The following is a 27,279-nucleotide window of genomic DNA, read 5'->3' on the forward strand; positions in this document are numbered from 1 at the left end:
GTGAGGTCCCATTGGAAAGAGTAACACTCCATTGCAACCCACTCAATTTCCATCACCGACTACGGACATAGCTTTATGTGGCATCTGAGTTAATTCACATTGGGCTGCTAATATTCATTCTAAACAGCAAATTAATTTTACTGTCATCCATTCCATATGCACACGCACACAGGCATGCACGCACGTACACGGTCATGGTGTTCTTATGAGACATAGGTATGTGTAAATTTATATAAAGACTGAAATGAATTGTCATTCTGCACTGAATTCTCGGGCAACCACACATTGATTGATGTTGGTGATAAGGAGGGCCAGGCGCCGAGCGCCGGCATTAGTGAAGCATGAAGCACCCCTTGGTTCTCGTGCTCCGCTTCGGTCCTCGGCCCCACTGGTGCGAGCTCACCTGGGAGAGATTGAACGTAGCAACAGTGCTGTCATCATACAGGAGGATGTTTATAGTGTCCAAAGCCCAAGTACTTTCAGCCAAGAGACCTGACTTCAGGGACATCATCACACGCCAGGCCTCCGGGGTAACTAAAAACGGGGAAGGAACAGGATGTGATGAATATTAACGCCATGCATGAAAGAACAGAAAATAACAAAGAATAAGAGAAAAGAAATGGTGGTAAGGACTGGCTTTAAATAACTGTCCTGAGGGATTGTTCGACACGATCACTTCCAGATTTGAAGCGAGGTGATGGCTGTACTAAGACACTTTGGTCTTGAAGGCCTTTTGCTTTGCTGGTTGAACAGGAGCCCACACGCTTCTCCAGGAGGCTGTGGTTCAGCACAACCCCGCTTTTTCCCTTTACCCCCTAACAGATGCATCCGTTTCAATAACCGAGTCAAACCAAACAATGCTACTTGTCCTTGTTGCCTGCTCCATTCACAAATGTCTCAGCATGGGGGTCTTTGGAAGGCTGGCGAGTATGCAGAGTATAAGCCAAACTTCAATCCCAAACGCAAAGTCCTGGCTTTCCCATGCCGACCTCTGTTTCTTAGCTCTGGCCCTCAGGGCACTCTGTGGACAACCCCAGTGCTTTGATGGTCAGGATTTTTCAGGAGCTGAGCCTGAGCCGGGGGATGGGACACAGAGAGCTGCACTTTAGTCCTCTCCATTCCTGTCACTGAGGAAGACAGAGCCATGTGATAAAACGTGTGCAGGCTTTGCCATAGCTGGTCTAGCAAAAGAGGCCATCATCTGCCAATTTCAGGGGGGCCATCTCAGGAACCTGGGAGGGCACATGGTGTGAGTGGACCTGCCCAGCCAGAACTCACCACAGCCACAGCCTCACGTCGGGAGGGGACTGTGGGTTTCCACCTTTATTTTAATTTCGTCTACTTTTCAATTTTTCTAAGATAGGCACATATTACTTTTATCATAGAAAAAGCAAGCTTCCTTTTTAAAATGAGGAACATAAATTTCTCTAGACTACAGACAAATACTGGTATAACATGTACTAAGAAACTTTATACAAATTTAAATATTTATTTAAACGTGTACACACAAACACAAATACGTGTGCATATTTTTACATCTATTTCCATATGAAAATGGTGCTCTGAGTCTGTATCTCTATCTCTTGCTACCCTCCTGCACCCCTTTCTCTACAGGTCCTTACAGTCCAATGAGTGGAAACATCTTTAACATTTTTCTAATCATTGAATATGATTTCATGTCAAGTGATTTTGAGATTTTTGAAAAGAATCTTTTAGTATAATCAAGATCTTTAATTCCCTTTGCTGTACTGAAAGTGCTTAAAAACTAATGCAGAGAAACTGTGTGTACTCCCAGATGGGATGTCTCCTTCGTGTTCAGAAGGCCCCCAGCAGGACCGACGAGCCCATCAGTGGTAACTGAAGCAGCCCCCTGGCCGGGTCGACCAGTGCCCTCCCGTTACACTGACCCGCGGGTCGCAATCCCTATCTGCCCACATAGCACGTTCAGGCTTCCCCTCTCCCAGGGAAACCCACTGCCCACCTCTGCCTTCCAGCCCCACAGCTGTTCTAAGCACGTGGTGCAGAGAGAAAGTGCTTGCTTTAGGTCAGATCTTTCGGCCAGAAGCTAGTCCACCCCCCCCTCCCCCCAGCACCACTCCCACGGAAAACACCGTGACCGGGCTTTCCCCTGGTGCTGCTGCTCACTTCAGATTAGTGAGTTATTACCGCCACTGCTCCTCTCGGAAACATGGCAGTCTGTACTCACGGGCGGTTCACTCCTTTGAGATCAACAGCAAGAACATCTGAACTAAATGTAAATTCTGGCCACACGGGGCTTCCTTGGGGAGCAGAGCTGGGTGCTTACCGATGTCCTTCGAGGTAATCTTCCGCCTCTGTTTCAAGACCGGCTGGGACGCCTCCACGGAGCCAGGAGGGAAGGTGATCTCCCTTCTGATCGGGGGCGGCTGGGGGGGCGGCCCCGTGACCTGGGGCGTGGGGACGGTGGGCATGACCTTCTGCATCTTCATGGAGGGCAGGAAGGGGGACTTGCTGGGGGACATGCGGCTCTCCAGGGCGCGCGGGAAGGCGGCGGGGCTGGGCGCTCGGGAGATGTGGTTTGGCAGTGACGGCGGCGTCTGGTAGGACGACTGAGGTGGGCGCGTGATGGGCTGCATGGAGGCCGACGAGGACATGTAAGGCTGACGCTGGCTGACGTGAGAAGGCCACTGGCTCTCGTGATTTATCCTCTGATCAGGGACCATCATGTCATCCGTGCGGCTCATGCCTGGGTAGGGGGGGGCCTGGGCGGGGCCGCCGGGGCCCTGCCTGCCCTGGTAGGGGTAAGGCATATCATTCCGAGCCGCCCACAGGCTCTGCTGTGGCCCTTCCCCGGAGGCCGGCTGCAGGGGGCCGCCCATCATTTGCGGGGGGAGGCCGTGCGGGGGCATCTGCCCCGGGCCCTGCACCCTCTCTCTGCCGTAGGGGTAAGCGTACTGGCCCTGCAGGGGCCGGCGCTCGGGCCCGGAGTAGGAGCTGCCGTACTGGTTGTACATCTCGGGCTGCTGGCTGCCGAACTGCACGTTGTACATGTCCCCCTCGTGGCGCTTGGCGGGAGGACCGTACATGCCGTCCATGTGGCGCTTGTAGTTCTGAAATTCACACAAAGGCAAATCGCACTCACGTGCTTTTCCAGGAATAACCACACACTCCCCTTATGCAAAAGTTATCACGTGTCGGATGTTCACTCCGAAGTGGACATGGGAAGCTGGCGTAACTGAGGACTAACGATTTATGTCTCATTTCAGTGTTGCACCCGCACCCCAATGCCAGCACCCACGGACCTCCCGTTTATTTCATTGCTTGGTGTTGTCTGTGGGATCAGGGGCCTGGAGTGACGCTGAGGGGACCCAGCAGGTAGAAGGATATTCCGAGGGCCACCCTGAGAGCGTTCTGGGTTCAATAATTCCTTAGGCCTAACTCTACAGAAAAGCCTCCCCAAAGGATCTGGCTCCTCAGACTGGACCTGTGCTACCCTGACACCCACATTCCATGGCCTGCACCCCAACTTCCAGCTTGTCCAGGTCAGACTACCCAGCCTGAGGACAGGCTGGGTGCAGCCGGTTCCTCAGCTCCTGGTCGGGGGGTGTCTCCTGATGGAGTGAGTGAGATGCTGACATGGGAACTAAACTTTCACCTCATTTGAAAACCATTAGGATCAGTTGGTTTAATAACACAGCCCACTGTAGATGCACGCGCCCGTAAAATTAAATACATGTTTGACCCCCTCTATTTGACACGCGGTCTTAGGCCTTGGAGTGTGTGGAAGTTGCCTTCCTGTGTGAAAGCCTAGCCCGACGGCCGTCCTCTGCACCCGCAGTGTTGGCGAGCTGGTCCCGCACAGCCAGCCTCTGGGCTGCAGGGCTGTGAGGACCAGCACAACCTATCCAACCGTCAAATGCAGTCAGTTAATATCTGCTCTTTAAAAGCCAACCACTTTCACTTAGTAGGTAATTTTTAGTTGTTTTTTCCTACGTCCTCTTTAAAATATATCCACATATTTCTGGTCTAAAACGGCGTTTGATCGGACAGGACACACAGACGTTTAAAACATACTTAAGCTGGGCTTGTTACTATTTGCACGGGCGCATGTCCTTAACTTCTTATAACACATTATACTTGTTTGGGATACCCTACATCAAGAGCTGTTTTTAATTTGCTGGCTTCCAAATCTGAGACTATGTTCTCGCACAAACAAATAACATTGTGATTGCCCAACAAATGCTAATCATTTTGGTTATACTTGCTAGAACTCTCCGCAGTGCCAGGAGTTTGCGTCTGAACCAGAAGGCACCAGGGCACGCCCACTCACCACTCACCGGCTGCTGCGGGTACAGGCCTGGCTGGTGTCCTCCATACGGTGGCTGTCCTGAGGGTGGGCCTTGGCCCGGGTACTGCTGCCCGTAGGGTTCATGCCTGGAATGATGCATTCAAAGAAAACTTCCTTTGCAAAGGACCTCAGGCCACGGGAGAAAGGAACAGTCTATTTCCTGAAACTTTATACTCAACAGCTTTTCTTCCCCTCACTCGCACACCTTCCAGCAGAGGCAGTCCGAGCAGCTGCAGAAGAACTCTTAGCAAAAGGATGGGAACACCCATTCTGGGACCGCTGCCAATTTCCTGGGCAGTAGGTGTGAGGAGTCCCGGCTGGCGGGGCAGCACCCTCTGCCTTTGAGTCAAGGCCCTGCCCACCCACTGACACCCTGGGAGTGCCATACAGGGTTGTGCTGTGGGTATTCACGAAAGGAAGAAACAGCACAGAGTCGAAGAGTCCAAGCAGAGGACCAGGACATGAACATACAATAATGGAAACTAGTTCTACTTCTCCCTTTCTCATTATGAATAAGAAATGTTCATTTTTAAAGGTATACATCAATATTAATGCAAACGATGTTGAGTTAGCTAATAACTGTATGGATGTTAGTGCTCAAAATTTCAAAGTCCTACAATCATAAAAGGCTATAGAAAAGAATAACAGAAATTATTTAAATGTATTACTATTAAATCTTAAAATGGGAATGAGCAATACATTTACTTTTTCAGCTAATATACTGAGAAATTATAAATACCATAAAATAGCATGTTTAAAAAACCCCCAATAAATTTGATATTTAAAAAAATTAACTGGTTTAGTTAGTATATTGATCTTGTAAGAAATAGAATAATTAAACTGAATATATTCCTGAACTGGTCAGTGAATAAGACAGAAAATAAATGAACTTTCAGACTACCATATGTAAAACAGATAGGGGAATTCTTGCTAACAACATTGATATCTAGAAGGAAGCTTATAGTTAGGAGAAAAAAATATAATTGACATAGATAAAATTTAAGCTGAGCAACTTTATAGAAGAGAAAACTCAGCAATGAGGTAAGCCCCTCTCTCTGATGCGGGAGAACCAAAATAACTTCTACACCTAGGCTACACAACCTTCTTCCTATATTGCCTATTTAAGAATATATGTCCCATGCCCTGACCAGTGTTACTCAATGGTTAGAGCCTTGGCCTGTGCACCAAGGGGTCCTGGGTTCGATTCCTGGCTAAAGGCACATATCCGGGTTGTAGGTTCGATCCCCAGCCCCAGTTGGGGCATATGCGGGAAGCAACTGATCAATATAATCAATGTTTCTCTCTCCTCTCTTTCTTCCCTCCCTTCCACTTTCTCTAAAAATCAATGGAAAAAATATCCTCTGGTGAGGATTAACAACAACGAAAGGAATATATGTCCCAGGACAACTGTTTCCCTTCTGATCATCAGCCAACACACACACACACACACACACACACACACACACACACACACACTCCCGAGCTGTGCCTGGACCCGCAGGAACACGGACACTGTGTGACCATCGCCGCCAGGGCTCAGGAGTGTGTGCTGGGAGCACCGTTTCTGGTGAACGGCTTCATCTTTGCCTGAGAGACACTCACCTCCGGTCGTAGGTGGCTCCGTAGGGGAACTGCTGCCGCTGCCCCATGCCCAGGCCAGACATGGCCCCGGAGGGACTCTGGTTGTACATGTCCTGCATGCTGCTCGTGGGCATCGGGCCCTGCGACATGAAGGGCTCGCTGCCTCCAGGCACTGGGACGTGGTGAAGAACAGACGACAGTCAGCATTCCCAAAGCCCAAGGCCCTGTCTAGCCATTTGTTATTGTTAATACGGCAGATATATCTTATCCTTATATGACCAACAATATGAATGAAAGAGCGTAAGGTCTACAGTCAAGGTGGGTCCTGTGGGCAGAACCCTAAGATGGACCCCAGATCGCCACCCCATGTACACGCCCCACACGGCCTTCCGAGTGTGGGCAGGACCACTGAATTCAGGGGGATAACCGGAGGAGAGACTGTCAGGTGGGCCCTTTAAATTGCCTCTAAAGGCTGGAGACAGATGAGTCAGAGGTGCCCCCCTGCTGGTCCTGAAGAAGCACCTGCCTTGCAGGGGAGAGGGTCATGGATAAGAACGGGCGGCAGCCTCTGGGAGCTGCCCAGACCCTCATACGACGGCCAACAGGACCCCTCATTCCGAAGCTGCAAGGGACCGAGTGCTGCCAGCCAACTGCATGAGCCAGAGGTGCCGAGCCCCAGAGGAGCCGAGCCTGCCTGACACCGGATGCCTGCGTGAGTGGGGCTGAGCACGCAGGAACTGACATTAGTTTATGCTGCTTTAAGCTGCCAAGTGTGTGGTAACATTGAAAACGGGCAAGTTGGCACATTTCTGAGTTGACTTCCTTGTCTATAAAATGGGTCTGGAGAGAGAGAGAGATGAGATACTTGCAGAGCTAGTGCCCGTCCCTGATGGGGAAAGTGAAAACCTGACACAGACACCCACCCACAGACCCACTCCAAAAGCAGGATAAAGGAGGTCACTAGGGAGTTAATAGCTCCAGAATGGAGGAGATGCACTATTTCGATCAGGGGTAGAGCGACAATTAGGTCAAATGTACAAATGAGCATCAGCTCAGCGCCTGAAGGAAACTGGGTCAAGCCCAGAAACTAGCCTGTCGGCAAATTACACATTTTAATGCAAATCTTAATTGATATGTAGTACTACCACCTTCTTCATCCCATGAAGGTTACTTCTATCTTATATGAGGAAAAAGCTGATTAAAGTTTTGTGAGCTGATAGATTTGTTAGGCTGGCAGAGAGGTGCAGACAAGGAAGCCGGAAACTGCTGGCCGGTATTCTTTACAATGGCTTTCACATTCTTTATCTTATTTGATCTCCATCAACCCTCAGTTGAACCAGTTTTGATGTTATTTTCCATTTTATAGATTTAAAAACAGAGACAGACAGAAATGAAGGGGGATGACTAAAGTAACTTAATTTCCCTATATACAAAGAGTTCTTAAAAACCAATAAGAAAAAAAAATCAGAAGGAGATCGAAGATGGCGGCATAGGTAAACACCGGAGACTGCCGCCGTGGACAACCACTTCAAAAATACAACTAAAAGTCGGAGCGGACATCAACCAGAACCACGGGAAGGCTGGCTGAGGAGAGTCTCTTCAACTAGAAGCAAAAACAACAGCATTCCGATGTTCAGCGGAGGCGCAGTGTGGAAAATTTAAAGGTACGGCGGTGCGGTGGTGAGGGTGCGCGCAAAGCGGGCTGGAGGCTGAGGGCGCGATTGTCGTTTTCAATCAGGAGCGAGTCTCAGACTCTGGGCTACAGATCCGGGCGAGTCTCTAGGGACCCAGACTCAAACGGGAGAAGCGGGACTGTCTGGCTACGGCCCCTCCGAGGTTTGCAGCGATTGCTGGGACAGAGAGGCAGAGCCCCTGGGGACGGACTGAGAGCGGCCATAGCTGCTCCCTCCCCCCGCCCTGTTGAGCCCGCCCCGCCCAAACCCTGCGCACAGCCATTTGCCGATCGCCTCAGGCAAGGGCTGGACTAGCGCCTCCCCTGAGGACTGAAGTTTTCCCACAGCTGATTTCCACAGCCAGTCGGCCTGGTGGTCAAATCCCTCTAGTGTTAACTACAACAATTAAGGCTTGGCTAGAACAAGACTGCGCACAGAGACCACAAGGGGGTGCACCAAGAAAGCATAAAAGATGCGGAGGCAAAAAAACATGACAGAAATGGAGGATATGGAGCTAAGAATCGAAATTTTGAGGGCTTGCCATAAATTTGTGCAGAGCCTCACGAAAACTAATGAGACCCTCGATGCTACGATAAAGAAATTAGAAAGTAAGCATACACGGACTGAAATAAAGAATATTATACCCAATAGCAGACCAGAGGAGCACAAGAATCAAACCAAAGATTCGACAAAAAACACCCAATTGGAAAAGCAAAATGAAAAAAGAATCCGAAAGTGTGAAGATAGTGTAAGGAGCCTCTGGGACAGCTTTAAGCGGACTAATATCAGAGTCATTGGAGTGCCAGAAGATGAGAGACAGCAAGATATTGAAAACCTATTTCAAGAAATAATGGCAGAAAACTTCCCCCACCTGGAGAAAGAAATGGACTTACAGGTCCAAGAAGCGCAGAGAACCCCAAACAAAAGGAATCCAAAGAGGACCACACCAAGACACATCATCATTAAAATGCCAAGAGCAAAAGACAAAGAGAAAATCTTAAAAGCAGCAAGAGAAAGAGGCTCAATTACCTACAAGGGAATACCCATACGACTGTCAGCTGATTTCTCAACAGAAACTTTGCAGGCCAGAAGGGAATGGCAAGAAATATTCAAAGTGCTGAATACCAAGAACCTACAACCAAGATTACTTTATCCAGCAAAGCTATCATTCAGAATTGAAGGTCAGATAAAGAGCTTCACAGATAAGGAAAAACTAAAGGAGTTCATCACCGCCAAACCAGTATTATATGAAATGCTGAAAGGTATCCTTTAAGAAGAGGAAGAAGAAGAAAAAGGTAAAGATACAAATTATGAACAACAAATATGCATCTATCAACAAATGAATCTAAGAATCAAGTGAATAAATAACCTGATGTACAGAATGAACTGGTGACTATAATGAATCAGGGACATAGAAAGGGAATGGACTGACTATTCTTGGGGGAAAAGGGGTGTGGGAGATGCGGGAAGTGACTGGACAAAAATCATGCACCTATGGATGAACTCAGTGGGTGGGGAGTGAGGGTGGAGGGTGGGGTGGGAGCTGGAAGGAGGGGAGTTATGGGGGGAAAAAAGAGGAACAAATGTAATAATCTGAACAATAAAGATTTAAAAAAAAAAAAAAAGAAAAAAAATCAAATGAAAAAATGGGAAAACACATAAATGGATATTCACAGAACAAGAAAAATAAATGGCTGATAAATATATATAAAAAGATGTATGGCCTTGCCAATAATTAAAGAAATCCAAGTTAAAACAATAACGAGGCCTTTCCCCCCTCTCAACCTGACTGGCAAATACTAAAACGACTGATAATAATCATCTTTGGCATGAGAGTGAGCACCATGCACTCCCCCATCTCCACGTTGAGCATTAAACTGGCACAGCTGTAGCCAGCACTTGCCCACTAGGCTGGACTTTGGGCCTCCCCACAGAAGCAACAAGGACAAAGAGCTGGGTTTATGTCGGCAGTGAAATAAAAAAATCAGAGTGCCACCAAGTCCGCTACAGAATATGGAGGAATGCAAAACGTTACTGTGGCAGGGGTAGGGCTGCGAGAAAGCCTGTCTCCGGGGGCTTTTCTGTTATCTGCTTCAATTTGGTACTAAATCCACCAGTGGAGCACGTGAGCTGAAGTACACTTCCTCCCGAGCAGCGGTATCGCTTCCACAATCGATGAAAACAAGTTCTGTGGCTGCCCAGGGCCTGGCGAGGCAGTCTGCTGCCATCCCACCCTCCACAATAAAGGAGATGTGGGCACAAGGAAACAAAAGAAGTACGATCTCGCGGTCTAACAGCATGTCGGTAGGAAGTTCATAATAACTTTTGAAGCCAGATTCCAAATACTACTAATTATTTTTCCATGTTATTATGGTCACATTTTCAGTCTAAAATGTGAAACCACCACCAACAGCACTAACAAAATGTTCTTTCTAACATTGCACACCACTAAGAAAAATAGCTACCTCCAACGTTCACAAAGCCTTTGAATTTCCGAGTTTATGGATTTATTGCAAGTTCTGCAAAATCTTTACTTGGATTAGGCAGCTCTGAAGCTTGAAAGGAAAAAGTACAGATTGTCTTGCTTTATGTAACAGATAAATCTGAAAGTTACACCGTATAAAATACAGTTTGTGGTTTAACGTGCTTTTCCATGAGGAGCTGGTCCTGGTCTGCCCATTCCCCTAGCACCCAGCCCCGTGTCCAGCCCAGGCCCCGTGCCCACCACCGCGCCCATGCCTGGTGGCATTCAGAGCACGCCTGCTTCCTGTGCCAGTCCTTCTGTGGCCTGTATGTGCATTACTCCCATCATACTCATGGTACCCTGTATGCAGGTCCTAGTAATATCAATTTCTAGGTGAGGAAACAAAGCACAGAGATGCCAAGTACTTTCTCCAAGGTCAGAAACTCAGTAAATGGGAGCTGGGGCTGAACTCTGTCGAATGCACGAGGGAATGGTGGTGGGACGGCAGAGAGGAGGCTCCGCAACCACGCCATGCAGAGGCGCCTCTGCACCTACCTTTTCTCATTCCGCCAAAGGGGTCCTTGTTGGGCTCATAGGGCACCCTGCCCATCACGTCAGGCATGCTCATGCCCTGCTGGTACGGGGTGCTCGGAGTCATGGAGTTCCGTTTTGGGAACGATGAGTCGCCCGCGTCTGAGAATGGGTCGTGCACACTGACTGTACTGCTTCTGAGCGGATGGGAGAAATGAAAGCTTAATGTCAGAGCAGGAAGCGTTACCTCCAAACACGTATTCAGAAAACAAGCTACTCTTGAAATCAGTAAATGTAAAAACTATCCAAATAAATTACCACTAAAACTAGTAGCAGTCAACATTTAACAACTCACTAGGGAACACCATCTGTGTCCTCTATGAGGTTTGCTGCAGAAAATGAAGATAGGCAAGTCTGATTCTGCATGCTCACAGTTCTTTAACATACCTTCCACCTTGCATTGGGGTCATCTGTCCATGAGGGGTGGAGGCCGGAGTAGGTGGCTTCAGGTCACCTGGAACTTCGGCCATCGAATTACTGCCAGTTGATTGGGGGGTCTGTGGACCTTGCAAGGATCCTGAATTAGCTGATAGTGGTAGGTGCAAAGAGAAAATGGGGAAAAAACAAGGTTATCAAAGTAAGATCATCCTTGCTAGTTATTAAAAAAAAAAAAAAGACAACAATACCCATTGCTGGTCAGGCCTGAGTAAAATTAGTCACTCTTCTATTTTTTATAGAGGTATAATGGACATATTCTAGTATTTTTAGGAGTACTATGTAGTAATTTTGACATTTGTAACTATTGCAAAATAATCACCACAGTAAACCTAGTTAATATCCTTGACCATACACCATTACAATTTTTTTTCTTACACATTATTTGTAGTGAAAAGTTTAACTCTGGAAACATGCTTTATTTGTGAGCCATAAAACAGTTATACTTTTGACCAGGTAATAACTTTCCTGGGTAATAATACCAAGAAAATAATCTAATGTAAAGGAAGTTTTAGGCAGAAAAATGTTTATTTCAGTGTTGTTTATAATGTAGATAATTTAAATGTCTGAGCATAAGGAATAATGGGATGAAAATTTTGGTATATCAATTTGATGGACTATTGTGCTGTTTTAAAAAAATTAGAAAAATTAGTTCTGGTCTTACTTTTTAACTTAAGAAAGTTTAAGTTGAAAAGCAATGACACAAAATAACAACGGGCCTTTTTCGTATTTCGATGCCTTCTAAATGTCTACAAGTATCTATGCTCTGTCATTAGCAGTGATTTTTGGAGCTATGAAATTAGATTTGTGACTACACAACACAATGCTGGGTTGGAATTCATTAATGTCATTATCGGAGTTTATAAGGCTTGGCTTTAACTATAATTACATTATAGGAATAGCTTAGAACTGAGTAGATCTTTTAAAAATTTAAGCAAGGAGTCTTGAAAATATTAAACTCACCTTATAGGAAAAACAATATTTTAAGAGCTCCTGCTTTATCATTGATCATAGATATTGGTTTCATTTACTAATCATTTATTGAATAAACAATGGGCTCACTCTATTGCAGGCTCTTTTCCATCCCTGAGTTCCACCGGTGCACCAAACTGACAAGAAAAGACAAACATCTCTGCCCTTGTGCAGTCTACAACGAACACTTTCAGAACTGTCACACATGGCGGATTCCTGGCTGCTGGTACATGCGCTACATCTACAGTTCCTTTCCTGTGCAGCGCCCAAGGCTCATGAGCGACCACCATCCTTGTTGTACTTTAGAGGAAACAGAGTTAAACTGGTCACTAGCGAGTGTGCTATAAAGGCGACGGGTCTATCACTCCTACTCAGCCAGCCCCAGCCATGTGAGCACAGCCATGCCCAGCTGTGAGCAGGGCCATGCCCAGGTGTGAGCACAGCCATGCCCAGCTGTGAGCAGGGCCATGCCCAGGTGTGAACAGGGCCATGCCCAGCAAGACCAGGTCTGTCCAGGTCCCACCTGGTCGGGGGTGAGTACTGGTGATAGCCAACAGGCTGTGTTCTGTGCAATGTCTTCCCTGGGTGCCCAGGACTAGTGTGACTCTGGGAAGTTTTCAGAGACGCAGGAAGACTTCCTTGTAATGTATCTTTTTAGATGTAGACATCTTAAAAATACAAACTTACTAACTCATGCTTATAAACCAGATTTTGGTGAAACCCTAGAAATGCATATTTAAAAATGTGATGAGAGAAAAAGCAGTCTTTATAAACACATAGGGTAACCCTACAGACAGGAGCTGGCAGGAGCGATGCCTGGTGTTCTCCATGGAGGACCGGGCTGCTCGCAGCCCGCACGCTTCCTCGGAAACATGGCTCACAGGCTGAGATTTTAGAATGACCCTTATTTACAAGTATTCACATTTACAGCTCATAAAAAAGGGAAAGTTCTTCCCTCTTGCCAGAGTTTCTTCCTTTGCTTTCAGGAAAAAAAATGAATGCAACCTCTTGAAGCTCCATTAATAGAGGCTGGCTCGCTCTCTAGGATGTCCCTACCTTTTGCCAGAAGCTACAAATGTATACTCGAAAGTAAACAATGGAAAGGTTATTGAAGGTTAAGTACATTCACACACTTCAGACTGTACAGCCAGACTCCTGGCTGGGAAGATAATTTACACAGCACGAACCCGGTGCCCTACTTCTGGCTGGGGTTTCGGGAAGTAGGGTGGGGAGAAGGAAGAAGAGCTGATCTGTCCCAGGCCTGCAGTGACTAGAGGTCACCCAGAGGGCACTGCTGTTTATAACCCGAGCCCCTTTCTCATTTATCTTCCACTGAGGATTCCCTAGTTGGACCCATGACAGGTTTTGTGACATCACCTGTCAGCTAATAATAGAAACGCAGTCAGCCACCTGCCAGCAAAGATGGATGGGTTTTTGGTTACAGACTCACTAATTGAATGTGGAGCTTCCGTGCCCCGCCCTCCCTGCTCCCCAAGGCAGGCCCTGCCCGTCCCTCCCCCGCTGGTTCCCAGGCCGCCCTGGCCAGCTGGGTAGGAAACTGCTGTGACTGCTCATCAGAAGCCCACAGCTTTATAGTTTTATTATAACGAGAGCCCCACTGGGCCGGAGAGATGCCCCTGTACCAGGCCTTGGCCCCGTTTCACTCGGGGCCTTCTCAGCTGACTCGCCCCAGGGGCTGCAAGACTGGGGTGACCCGATCTCTCCGGGAACCACAGGCCTGTCCACAGTGGAGATCCCGATGGCCCCAGAGGCCTGAGGGGTGACACCTGCAGGGCTGATAGCACTGAATTTCAGACCCGTACAGCCACATCAAATCAAAATGAATACAGATGGATGACTTAGAGCAGCAGTCGCCAACCTTTCAGACCTCACGGACCACCAGTGGCCCGCGGACCACCGGTTGGTGACCACTGCTCCAAAGGTTTCCTTAAACCAGCGGTCGCCAACCTTTCAGACCTCACGGACCACTGGTTGGCAACCGCTGACTTAGAGCGCTCTTACAATACAGCCAATGATCTAGGATTTAAGCTGGTTTAGTGAGGATTTAAACCAGGGGTGGGGAACCCTAGCCCGCAGGTCCAAGAAATCATTTGACCTGGCCCTGCCAAGGCCTTAGGGGTGAGTTAATTAAATGTTTGACCAAATAGAGCAGGCTAATTTTTAAGTTGATAATTTTGTATGGCCTGCGAATGATATAAACATCCAAATGGCCCTTGATAAAAAAAAGGTTCCCCTCCCGATTTAAACAAATAATCTAGAACAGTGATGGCGAACCTATGACACGCGTGTCAGAGGTGACACTTGAACTCATTTTTTTGGTTGATTTTTCTTTGTTAAATGGCATTTAAATATATAAAATAAATATCAAAAATATAAGTCTGTTTTACTATGGTTGCAAATATCAAAAAATTTCTATATGTGACACGGCACCAGAGTTAAGTTAGGGTTTTTCAAAATGCTGACACGCTGAGCTCAAAAGGTTCGCCATCACTGATCTAGAATGTTTTGTAGGAATCTTTTAACTTACGTTTGCCTGGATATGCAGGTAAGGAGTCAACTACAATTATGTGCCCATGGGAAAAACTGACCTCAAAGACACACATTTTGGCTGAAATTTAGTTTTTGGAAATGTTATAGTATGTGAGACCCTGACGAGGCAAATTGTTGATAATTTTTTTCCTTCTTGACAGTAAAAATGTTTCAGAGACGAGTTCCTCGGTGACAGTCCCAGAATCCGAGAGGACAGACCCAGGGGTGCTGGGAAGAGCCTGGCTCTGGCCACGGACTGAGGGGAGTCACCACCTCAGGGACCCGTCCCTGCGCCTGTCTGTCTGTCTTGCTGAGCAGTGCAGAGATCACCTGAGATGACGGGTGGGCCCTGCGTACCCCACGCCTGCCCTCCAGACCCCGCCGACCGCATGGAGGAAGCGCTCCCCACTGCTGCCTGCCCCACAGGCTCAGCTCCATCTGGCCACTGAGGAGGACAGATTGTCAGAAGCACATCTGCAATCCAAGCTCTTTGTGCAGGTCGAACGATAGTGCTACCATAAACACTGCAGTTTAGAAAGAGGAAAAGGCAAGGTGCACTTTCGGAGGGACCTGCCCATCGGGCGCCGGGAGGACTATTCTCCACACGCAAATGAAGACCATTCACTGCACCAGCTCTTTCCCGGTGAATAAAATGCACCTTCAGATCTTTGCAGACGTCGCCTTTTCGGCTCCTACACCCCACTGGGTTTTTATTTTGGAAATCTAGTGTCAGAGCTGTTCATAGGCAGCTTGTTTTACTCTGTGAATACAATGTGGGGAGATTTTTAAAATTAGGTTCCAGTTTTTCAGGCACAACGTCACTGGCAAAGGCTGGGGTCAGAGAGGAGGCTTTCTGCTGGTCCTCAGCAATGCCAGATCGAAACCAGGTGTGTTCAATACAAGCATTTACGCGAGGCCCTGGCCTAGCGCCTGCAGGTGTCAGCTCTGCCACCCAGGAGCAGCTAAATGAAGAGAAACCACTTCTTTTCTCGTTCACAGATACCATCTTCTAGGTGTCAACGCTCCCCATTACAAAGGTGCTTCACATACTGGCGCAGGCAGGGCGTGCTGGGCCCTTTCCTCACTGTCGCTGTGACTCTGGGTCAGTTCCTTAGACTTATGTGCCTTAGTTTTCTTATGGATTTAAAACAATCTCTGTGTCCTGAGTCTGATATGAGACTAAATGATAAGGCGTGGATTTCAGCCCAGAGCGAGCTGTGCGACAGGAAGCGCAGGACGCTCAGCCCGCGTGTGCAGGGCAGACGGTAAGGAATGGCCACCCCAGGGCCGGATGTGGCGGAACCAGACGCGGGGACAGTGCTGCTGAACTTCAGAGAGGCCGCCACCCAGGACAGGATGACGCAAGTTTCTTCTCACCCCTCATACCGTGTTTATCGAATACAATGGTTTCACGGAGTCAAGCAAGCTGTCTAACAGGCAGAATGAGGGCTGGCAGGAGCTGAAGGAACTCGGGGTCGCCGTCAGGTGAGAGGAGACAGGAGACAGGCAGGAACAACTTGGATTTTCGTGTGAGAACTCAGGTGACCAGCCATCGTTCCTAACACTCCTGACCGCGGTCGAAGCTAACTGGCTGCCCTGTGGCCCGAAACACAATGTCCAGGTCCCATTTGGCTAACTGCCGGCCCGAGGCTGAGCTGTGAGCTGCCTGTCAAACTGCAGGGGGACTTTCCGGGGTGCAGACTGCCAGTGCGGCTCCCTGGGGGAGTCGTTTTGACAGTGAGGTGGACTATTTAAAACAGTGGTTCTCAACCTGTGGGTCGCGACCCCTTTGGAGGTCGAACGACCCTTTCACAGGGGTCGCCTAAGACCATCGGAAAACACATATATAATTACATATTGTTTTTGTGATTAATCACTATGCTTTAATTATGTTCAATTTGTAACAATGAAATTGGGGGTCACCACAACATGAGGAACTGTATTAAAGGGTCGTGGCATTAGGAAGGTTGAGAACCACTGATTTAAAAACACCTGTCTGAGGAATAAAGGCAGACAGCTCAGAGCTCCAGTCTATTTGACTAAAAGGCAAAGCTAAGGAGCGGGGCCTTCAAAGTGCTGACCAGACGGGACACCAGGCCGTTTCCTCGGTTCCCCGAACACTGCCAGCGGGGGCGCACTGGAGCCCACAGAACAAAGGCGCATGTCCCCGGCGGCCCGCCCCTCCGCCTCCGCCTCCGCCGGCAGCGGCTGCGATGCCCGCACTCACCAGGAGATGGCGGCTGCAGCTTGGGCTGCTTCTTGGTCTCCCCGGTGCTGAAGACTTCTGGCGGCGGCTCCTCCCCGCGCTCGATCTTGCACTCAAAGGCAAACAGGTACTGGATGTACTGCTTTTTCAGGGAGCTCGCTGCACTGCTCGAAGTGCCAACATTTAGGTTGGTTGCCAGCTCACGCCACTTCTTGTTTTTATTAACCTGGCAAAAAAAACACCCAAACGGCAGGATCATTGGTTTGCAGCAAAGTGGCTTGTTTAAAGCTGGGAGACAAAAAAAAAAAGCACTTAATGTCCTGGTTTACTTTTTCCATTTGCCTCTTTAGCTAATGCTCGTTACTCCCACTCCGTAGAGCAAAGGCAGCATTCAGTTATGAAGCCATTAAGGAACCTGCTGGTGGGGACATGAAAAGCATAGCTTGTCCAGACTTTGCTGCCTGGGGCCCCCCACCCCCAACCCCACGCCTCGCCCTCCTCCAGAGCCAGCTGGCGGCCAGGGATGGGTCTGAGCAAACGCACTCTCGCGCACACTCAGCCCCGTCCCACCTCTAGTGAAAATTTTAAAAAAGGTATCTAAAACCCATTTGAAAAGCAGCAACAGAACTATTTTGTAAGTGAAGTGTTTCAGCCTTGATAAGAAAAAACGGTGTTCCCTTCCAACAAGCTCCCAGAAAGATGGGCCTCTGAACCCGGCACGTCCACCCTCTCACGAGGCTGTCTTGTGGGGTTGGGCAAAGACAACACTGGGTGCAAAGGTCAACAAGGCCCTGAGCAAATCACCCCAACTTAAATGCCCGGCACCAGCCGTGGGACCTGGCAGCCCTGTGACCCGCCAGCCGGCCTCCGGGCAGGCAGCTGGGGCTCGTGAAGGGCAGGAGCAGGTGGGACCCCCAGGGGTCCCTTCCTCTCAGGCAGGAGAGAAGACAGTTGCAAAAACAGAAGAGAAAAAACAATCCCGCAGTGTTATGTAGGATTTTAGGCTTTATTGCCACCTTTTGATTCCCACTGGGGAACAGAGTTATGGAAGGTTTAAACACAAGAATGAAACATGAAGACCTGCAAATACGAGGGATTATTCTGCCTTCACGTGCGTCCTGGATTCAACAGCTTGGGTAAGGGTTAAGGGCACAAGTGGTTTGTAATGAAATGTTAAATTTTTGGATTCAAACTTTCTCACAAAGCTCTTTATATCCATTTACTTAGCACTAACTGGTGCACGATAAACCGCACACGCTCACGGAAGTGCCTAATGCTACTCTTGGTGCTTAATGCCGGCTGGCAGCAGGCAGGCTGTGGATTGCTGCAGAAACTCGGCAGAGGGCTGCCTGGGGCTCCCTGAGAAGCGAGGCGTTGAGCTGAGCTGTGTGGCTGCCGCTGCTCCAAGCACCTATGATGGTCACCAGGCAGAGATGAAGATGGGTGTGAGTGGCCAATGCCAAGCGCACACCACTGAGTCACAGCTACATCCAAGCACCCTATTAGCCAGGCCAGCAGTCTCGCTGGCAGACCCAACCCTAGCGCACACAGCTAGTCAGAGTGAGGTCCAGACAAACTACACTGCTATGGTGGTGACCCCAACCGCTTAGTGTCCTGGGGACTAAAACATCCGTGCGGGAGGTCTAGGGGCAGGGGTCTCAGTGCAGAGGGGACGTGCATCTTGATTCTCCCCTGGCCGACGTGGTGTGATTTACCACGTGATCACGCAGGGCCGCACCTCAAGCTGTTTCAGTTGCAGTCCTCAGGGCCCTGTGAATGGGAAGGGGCACCCCAGGCAGAACAAAGGTCTCTCCTGCACCCCCCCACCCCCCGTGTGCAGCACTGGGACCAGGTGAGACTCGTGGGTTAGATGACGTGCCCTTGGATAGTTTGTGACCTGTGCCACCTGTGTAGACCACCGGGCCCACAGGCGCTCCCTTCACTGCTCTGGGTGGGGCCCAGGTGTTGACAGATGTGAAAAGCTGCCCAGGTGACTCAAATGCAGAGCTAGGCCTGCGAGCCACTGGTGATAGGGAGCAGCTGCCCTCGGAGTCCAGGGCCACACCACCACGGCACTTCATTTTGTTAGTTTCCTCAAGTCTCCTTTGGAACTGTTGACCTCTGCATTGATAGGGACTTAGGACAAAGGCAACCTTCAGCGTGAGGCCTGCACCCAGCAGACAGGGAGCCCTGAAGAGGGCAGCCCCAGGCAGGCACCTGCACCCCTGAAAACAAGCGCCTCCTGAAGCTCCGCCTCTGGAACCACCTGCTCCCTCCAGTCCCAGCCAGGGACCAGTGACAGGGACATGGTCTTATGGCTTCGTTTCCTTGATAAATTGCTCTGGACAACTCAAACAGTGAACTTGATTTATACCTGATTCAGACAATTCATTTGGTCATTCACAAGACTTTTCTGGGATATTTACTATGAAATCCTGGCAGATCCCACAGAACTCCACGGCTGTCAGGATCCTATAGAAAAATCTAGCCCAAATTTCTCACTTTACAGATAAGGACTGAGGTCCACATAAATGCCTGGGGTGTGTGTGGGGGTCACACTTCGAGCTGGCTGTGAAGCCAGGTTCCCCAGTCCCGATGCTCTCCCTGCATGGGTTCACAAGAGAAGCTTTTTCTCCGTGAGAAAACAACCCAAGTCTATATAGTCAAAGAAGGTTGCGGTGAGAGCTTATCCAGAATGCCTCCCTCTTCACTCATTCACTCACTCATTCAACTCACCTGGGCCAAACCTCCAATCTCTTTGACGCAGACATAGAGCCGGAACAGGTCCAGCGGCTTCTTGCCCACGGCGGGCAGGCTGGAGACAGGGGAGCCTCTCTCCTCCATGAAGGTCAGGTAGCGGTCGACCCACAGCTTCCTCTCTGGCTCGCTCCCCAGCTCATACACCTTTGTGATCTTCTCCCCGGTGGTGGTGGATGAGCTGGACTTCTGGGGCCAGAAGGAGCGTTTGGGGGGGAAAGGGTGGGCAGAGGGTCAGGGAAGAAGGCGAGAAAAAGCAATGAGCTACCAGGTACAAAAAGAGAATACATTTTAAAAACTACTGCTATCACACAACAACTAGGAATGAAGGCTACTAGTTCAGGCACAAGCTATACATTTCTTAATGAAGAATTTACTTTGATTTTAAATAAAGGCCCGAACCCTCCCCCGTTATATACTTAAAAAAACCTCTTTTACTTTACTGATATAAGCGTTGAATCCCAGAAGGCAAGATTCCAATGACACCATCGTCATTTTTAAAAATAAGAGGGTGTTAACTCACAGAACGATCACAATGAATTTAAATTTCACATGCATTTATAGAGTCCCAAAAACATGAGCTGCACTTTCCTTGTCAAAATAAGAATGGCTAATGTGTGTCTTCATTAAAACTCTAAATCATATGGAGGAAGAGCAAACACGTGGAACTTGTGGGAAATAAGAGGTAGGTCACGGATCACAGGACCAGGGTGTGGGCCCCAGGCCTGTCCGAGAGCTTTACAGGCTCCTGGCTGAGGCCCCAGCACGCCCCTCGGCGACCGCTTCCCCGCTGAAGATGCTTGAGCTTCTCCGCCTGGTGAAGGGCTGTTAGCTTCCTTAGGTAACCAGGCCTTCATCACGGACACGTGCTTTTTCATACTCCCGGGGTATCTATAGGCAAATATCTGCTTACTTCTACACACATGTGCTTAATGCCCACATGGTTCAGGCCGATGCTCTAATTCTTGGTCTATTATTTTTCTAACTATACTTGATACTGAAATGTCAAAAGCTGCCGTTTCTGCACACCTGAAGCCACCATCTGATCCGTGACCCGGGAAAGGGACACTTTCAGTTCTAAACAGCCCAACAGTTCCCTTCCTTTTATGTCTCTATATTTGTAACAATATTCATGTACTTGTAATATTTGCAACTCTGGGGTTGCTGTACAGAATCGCTTCTAATTTCCCTGTAAAGATCTCCTTGGAACAGTAACCGACTTCATTTATTCATGTTTGTTTACTAGGTTATCGTTTGCAACAGAGTCATTGTTTAGGTGGGGATTTTCTTATCTCTTCTGCATGGAACTTAGCCTAACATAATTTCAAACACATTGCTGAAATTTGGGGGGTTGAATAACATGATTGCCACTGAGGTTTGATGTGACTGTTTAGCAACATGGTCCCCAATAAAAGTAGGACCTGAGCAAGGATGTTGGAGAAGGAAACCAACAGAGCTGCCGAGTGGCAGCTTTTCCTTTAATTAACAAGCTGTTTTCGCTGAAATTTTAAGCCTCCAGCTTTAGAATTATTGAGGCACGAAATCTTTACATCAAATATACAGAAGTGGGTGACAGAGTTGATGCAAATAAAAAAATGTGGAGTGGCGGGATAAAACAGTGATCTTTTAGAATTTACATCGATGCTGAAGCTAACGGCCAGCCATTAAAATTACTTTAGAGAAGTGCTGAAAACTGTGCGCACACATTCCTAGCATGTCTGTTAGCCTTGTACACACTGCGCTATGGAGCACACGCGATAGACACTGTGTCTTTAAAATGTACTTTCCTGTGCTTATAGCCAAGGAGTGCTTGACAAGGAACAACGCGGCTCTAACGTTTGATGCCGCTTTCGCACACTATGGCATCCCAGGAGCCCTGTCATCAATGGGGCAGGTGTCGGAGGATTCTAAATCCTAGTGTCGAAGTCTTTCGCTTTTTGGGAAATATTCTAAAAACACGGATCCAGTGTTTTAAAATAAAAGATAATTTGAAATAAGGACATGAGGAAAAGCATTCTCACCTAAAATCAATTAACATAAAACCAACCTCCCTCTTGCACTTTATCTGTAAAAAAACTAAAAATGTTTCAGATTCGATTCAGGATAAGAGAAATAAAAGCAATCTTTTCGATGTGAAATCACTCGAGTAGCTCTGCACACCCAGAATCTAAGACTGAACTGCCGTGCTGGCCCGTCCTCTCTGCCCCGGGAGAAGCCACTCAGGACCCGGGCAATGAAAGGAGTGGGTCATCCGGACCAGAAACAGGCCTAAAATTAGCTTGATGATGCATAGTTTAACTTTTCTTACCTTGCTTTGTTAAATAAACTTAAGTTTAATGTCTGCATATCTCAATTTGTTCCCTTAAAATTAGAAAAATGTACTGAAGATCATAATTCTTAATACAATCACTTTATTTCTCAGTTTTTAAAGCTTCAGAAAAGCATTTTCACGGTGCTATAATGTAGGCACATGCACCTGAATGAAAAGCTAGCCCGAGCCAGTTTGGCTCAGTGGATAGAGCATCAGCCTGTGAACTGAAGGGTCCTGGGTTTGATTCCAGTCAAGGGCAAGCACCTCGTTGCAGGCTCCTCTCTGGCCCGGGCCCTGGTTGGGGCGCGTGCAGGAGGCAACCAATCGACCTGTTTCTCTCACATCAATGTTTCTCTGTCTTTCCCTCTTTCTTAAAATCAATAGAAAAATATCGTCAGGTGAGAAAAGAAAACAAAAAGCTAGTGGTCAGGCTGCTAGTGGTCATGTGCCAGGTGCTAGGACGATCCCAGTGCCTGCCCCTCACTGCAGGCTTTGTCTGCCTTGTGCGCCTGGTGACACAGTGAGTAAAAGCCTCCCACCGCATGGAGCATCTGTCTGCCTCTACTCTCCCGACTGGACATGAAGTGCACAAGGCAGGGTCCTGCTGACCTGGAGGCACCAACTGTGACTGCACACTGAGGGCACTTGGCATATCTATGAATGAACACTCACATGACAAGAAAGGTCCAAAAAGCCTGGCACCATCCCAATAACAATTAACAGCTGATTAAAACATCCTAAAAAGCGGATTTCGTGAGCAAGGTGCTCCGGGAATTGGACACTACCTAGTAAGACCGGAAGCTGAGACGGGACCGTGCCCACACTCAGCATCCCCTCTCCTGGCCTCGGGGTCTGCTTCCAAAGTGAGAGTTCGGGTGTCTGGCCAGAGAAAAAGGACATAGAGAGAAACAACGGCCTCAGGAAAGAGTACAGACTTCACACGAGGCCCGCAGACCTCGTCTGCTCAGACCTGGCTGTGGTGTGGCTTTTGGATAACGTCATTAGGCACCTTCCCACGGCCAGTGAGCTCTGCAGAGGGGCTGGCCTTCCCGCCTCGTAAGGCTTCCTCAGCGGGAACCTGTCCCAGCGCACGGAGCTGCTGGAGGCCAGCACGCGTGGGGATGGCGGGAAATCACAGCACGACATCGCTCCAGTGCCGCCCATGTTCTCCTCGCCTAGAACTTAAGTCTCCAAGCACATTTTCCTCGTCTCCGGGCAGATGCACGTTCCGCAGGCTTTACCATATGCCTGTAGTATGTGGATGTGCAAATGTTTATTTTTATTGTGCAATATTTTGTGACAACAGTGTTGGTCCCACACACTGTCAAAGCACAGAGCGTCTTTACTGTTCAGCGCGCCAGGCCTGCTACTACACCAGCGGTTCTCAACCTGTGGGTCGCGACCCCTTTGGCGGTCGAACGACCCTTTCACAGGGGTCGCCTAAGACCATCCTGCATATCAGATATTTACATGACGATTCATAACAGTAGCAACATTACAGTTATGAAGTAGCAACGAAAATAATTTTATGGTTGGGTCACAACATGAGGAACTGTATTTAAAGGGCCAGAAGGTTGAGAACCACTGTACTAGACGGACTTCATCAGGGACACTGGTGAGAGCGACGCTAGGCACAAACCGAAGTCTCTCTCAGCAGGAGGAGACTCCTAAACTGCACACACCAGCAGTGACGTGACAGCACAGTCTGAGGTCCTTCCTTTCAAGATCCTTCGGTCTTTCTTGAATTAGCGTCTCACTCAGGAAAGGGGCTTTCTCACCCACAGCCAGCATCTAACCATCCCCTCCCCCGAGCTGCAGCCTCTCCGTCCTCACTGACCCCCAGAGCCAGAAGTGGTTTGTAAATTCTCAAAATGTCTACGGCACAGAAGAGATAATGTACATGGAAATATTTAGAAAAAAGAGGAAAGTGATATGCAATTTTAAGTACAATGCATTATAATCGGAAAATGAGGTTAATATTTCAGTTTGGTTTTTCCTGGTATTTATGTAGAAAGTGGGTGTATGCAACTTATAAGTTAAAACTACAATAAATACCTCAACCCTTCTTTATAATTCAGAAATCAGCAAGGTGGAATGTTTAAACATAGTCTACCAGTAGTCTTTGTTTTCAATCAATTATTGGTCTTAATTATTATCTTAAGGTTTTAAAGATTTCAGCCTCTGAAATTTTCCCCTCTGAGCCAACATACAAATGATCTTGGAAAGTTTTAATTTGAATTCTACCTGTTAATGTGAGAGTGTTACTGATCCAAAAATACTTTTCTTATGATTAAAACAAACAAACAAAAACCAGGGTCGATTATGGGGAAACACCCTCCGTGTTGGCTGCCTTCTGAGACTCAAAGCCAGTAACACAGACATCAGCAGGAAGGAGCGGCACCCTCCGCCCCGCGCGACTTCTCATTCATCTGGGTTGTCTACAGAGAAGGTACCAGCGAACATCTACCCTTTCTTCCTCTGGAAAGGAAAATGCTGGTTAGACCAGAGCTTGGTATGAATTCTACAAGCATCTGCTGCAACCAGCTCTTCCGACCTCCAGCCCATCCGCGTGAACCGGCGAGTGGATGCTGAGCGCAGCCTCCTTTCGGGCGCTGACGAGGTTGCCAGGTCCCAGTTACCTTCTCCCACTCCCCGTACTGAGCTGTGCTCTCCAATCCACCCTCTTACAAAAATTAGCGTGTTAATTAAGCCTTCCTGGTGAGTAATTGCATGTTAAGGTTTTTTTCACAAAGATCTTTTGAGTCCTTATATGAATGTAAAATAAAGGTTACTACAGTGCCATTCTTTTTTTTTTTTATGGCACAGAATTAATTTCTTTAGAAGGAAAACAAAGACTCTATGGGCATAAGAACATAAAGGCTAAAAAATCCCCTTATACACATGTTATAATTTTTGTTTTTTATGTATCATATGGAAACCAACACCTAGTTTCAGGATTCTCAGCAGTCTTTTGCAGGATATGAAGTCTTCGTCTCACTGACTCTAGCGTAGGCACACACCAGTCATCTAAGCGTAGCTCCCAGAGCCTCACGCACCAGCATTCCCACCACTTCTCTGCTGATGCCGACAGGGGGTGGGAGCAGGGCTGACATACATCTAAGCCGTGCCCTGAGCGTAACGCTTATATTCTCAGGCAGGCAGTTTTGAAATAAGATGTTTCAGATACAACAAACTTGCTGAAGGCCAAACTTGCCATTTACTCCATGACTGCTCATAGTTCCCACGTAAATGAGGAGGGACTTGTTTTAACTGTGCTAAGTGCACATGGACTCGGTATTTGAACGGTCCCCATGGGGAGGAGTTTGGACCCGTAACACAACCTTGTGCTTGTAGGCGCTTGTTCACAGCAGCGGTTTCATCAACAGAGATCCAATTCTATGATACACATCAACTTTGCTCATTTTGTTACTAATGCAATTATAAAGAAACCCCTTTTATGGATAAATCATTGAAGAAAAAGTCTTATAAAACAAATAAATAAGCAAGCATTAAAGTAGAATTACTTAATTATCCAAAAACCACCAAAAAAATAAAAAACAAAAAATCAGAGCCACTTACAGGGCTTGATGGAGTCTTGGGCCAGCCCGGGCTGCTAATGCTATCGCTCTCATCTCCATGAAATGAGGAGATGCTAGCAGAGCTGGGGGACATTGGGGAGGGGACTGGCAGGTTGCCGGGGGTGGGGGGCTGAGAAATACCCTGAGAGCTGTAGCTATCCTGTGGTAGAGGAATAAAAAAAAAAAAGACAAAGGTAGGGCAAACTTTATTTAAAATAACAAAAAGTACATCCAGTTTAACAGACGAACTTTCATATTTATATAAAGACGTACAAACAGACACACAAAAACACACACATAGACGGTATTAAAACAACATTCTTAATTAGTACAATTCGGTGAGTTTGCTGATGCTGGATACGGCCACTAAGCCACCATGCTCACTTCAAGCTCACATGGAATGCTAAGCATGGGTTACCCCTTATGAAAGAAAGGAAAAAAAAAAAGCTGTTCACCTTATTTATCAAATAAGGCAGGAAAGCAAAATATTAAATATGTTGCTGTTGCTGAGGCGGCCAAAACAGGAAGCTATAAACTGAAGGCAGAGAAAATGGCTGCAAGAATCAAAACCAGGCAAGATCCCTTCCTTCTCCCCACCCCAGAGCACTTCTCTTAGGGGTCCTGTCCCGCCACCCCCCTCCCACAGCCGTGAGTTAATGCCGTAAGAACTAGTAACTTTCAGCTCCACGCCATGACGGGGTGGGGGAAGAAAGGCTACAGACATGTGCACAAGTGAAGGCATGCAGAGAGAAGACCAGACGGGAAGCAGCGTGGGCCAGCACCAGCGACGCAAGGACGTGCAGCGTTAGCAGGCAGCCCACCCGTGCAGAGAGGAAGTACCTTCGCCTTGCTCTCGGGCTGCGGAGTGCCTTCTTCCTTCCCGTCGGCTTTGAGAGGCAGGGGCAGCTTGGATTCACCAGGAGACATCATATCTGCAAGACCCATAGATGCTAATCGAAAACAGGAGAAAGAGTTTAGGATTATACATATGAATCCTCAGGTGGAGCGCCCGCTAACACAAGTTACTGAGCGATGCACGGGGCACCGGAATGTCCCTTGAAGGAAGGAAAGGAAAAGGAAATCGTAACTCAGAGCAAACTAATTTCTGAAGTCGACATAGCATGACATTCTGGCAATCCTTTATTTAAAAAAAAGAAGCAATCATTTACTCAAGATCCAAACCACTGAAAGTCAACTTCTAGCAATATTATTCCATAAGCCCAGTCTTTAACTTGCTCATCAGGTGTGGAAAGCAAATGCTGGTTGTGTATATTTTTTACCTGGTGACTAGAGGATTTAGTGCTTCCTTCATTTCCTAAATTCACAGAATCTATAAGTCTGCAAAGTCATCTGACATATTATAGTGTTTCATTCAAAAAGCTTATTTATCTATTGCATGTGGCCTCGTCTATAATAATGGAACACAATTGTAACAGATGACTTCAAAGACAATGATCAAAAGTAAGTTTTGAAGGAAAGAATCTAGTTATTTGGCACGGGCTGGTTTCCTTCCGGCCTGGTGCACTGCGCACATCTTTCAGTCCTGGGCAAAGCTCAGACACCCAGGGCAAACACCCACGCAGCTCCTGGTCAACCTGATGATCCCAGGCAAAACTCCTCTCTTCCTCGGCTCAGAAATTCAATCAAATTCATCTACGCTTTAGAATGAAAGGGTTACCAAAGAACAACTGACTTATACACATTTATTGCAAATACGAATAGACATTTTCAAGTGAAAATAGTTTCTTTTTGAAGGAAGAGTGAGGCCACAGTGGGAATGAGTGTAGGTACCCGGGAGTGACAGCTGAGCTCCTGCAGGACCCCACTGTGAGAC

General features: G+C 47.8%; 1 protein-coding gene across 3 annotated transcripts in view; it reads right to left on the reverse strand.

Moving 5' to 3' along the window:
- The window catches only part of ARID1B (AT-rich interaction domain 1B), a 401,326-nt gene that overhangs the window by 4,058 nt on the left and 369,989 nt on the right, over nt 1-27,279 (reverse strand). For 2 of the 3 annotated variants that reach the window (XM_070417417.1, XM_070417415.1), the window contains 10 exons: nt 26,286-26,395; nt 25,447-25,605; nt 19,536-19,745; nt 16,821-17,025; nt 11,024-11,162; nt 10,601-10,773; nt 5,930-6,080; nt 4,317-4,413; nt 2,306-3,089; nt 404-534 (listed from right to left, as the gene is read on the reverse strand). In XM_070417417.1, the coding sequence (XP_070273518.1) occupies nt 404-534; nt 2,306-3,089; nt 4,317-4,413; nt 5,930-6,080; nt 10,601-10,773; nt 11,024-11,162; nt 16,821-17,025; nt 19,536-19,745; nt 25,447-25,605; nt 26,286-26,395 (2,159 nt within the window). The remainder of the gene's footprint in view (nt 1-403; nt 535-2,305; nt 3,090-4,316; nt 4,414-5,929; nt 6,081-10,600; nt 10,774-11,023; nt 11,163-16,820; nt 17,026-19,535; nt 19,746-25,446; nt 25,606-26,285; nt 26,396-27,279) is intronic. The other variant, XM_070417416.1, reaches the window with a different exon arrangement.

The sequence above is a fragment of the Myotis yumanensis genome, unplaced genomic scaffold, assembly GCF_028538775.1.
Source record: "Myotis yumanensis isolate MYYU_CA2020_CCGP unplaced genomic scaffold, mMyoYum1.0.hap1 SCAF_6, whole genome shotgun sequence".
Lineage (NCBI taxonomy): Eukaryota > Metazoa > Chordata > Mammalia > Chiroptera > Vespertilionidae > Myotis > Myotis yumanensis.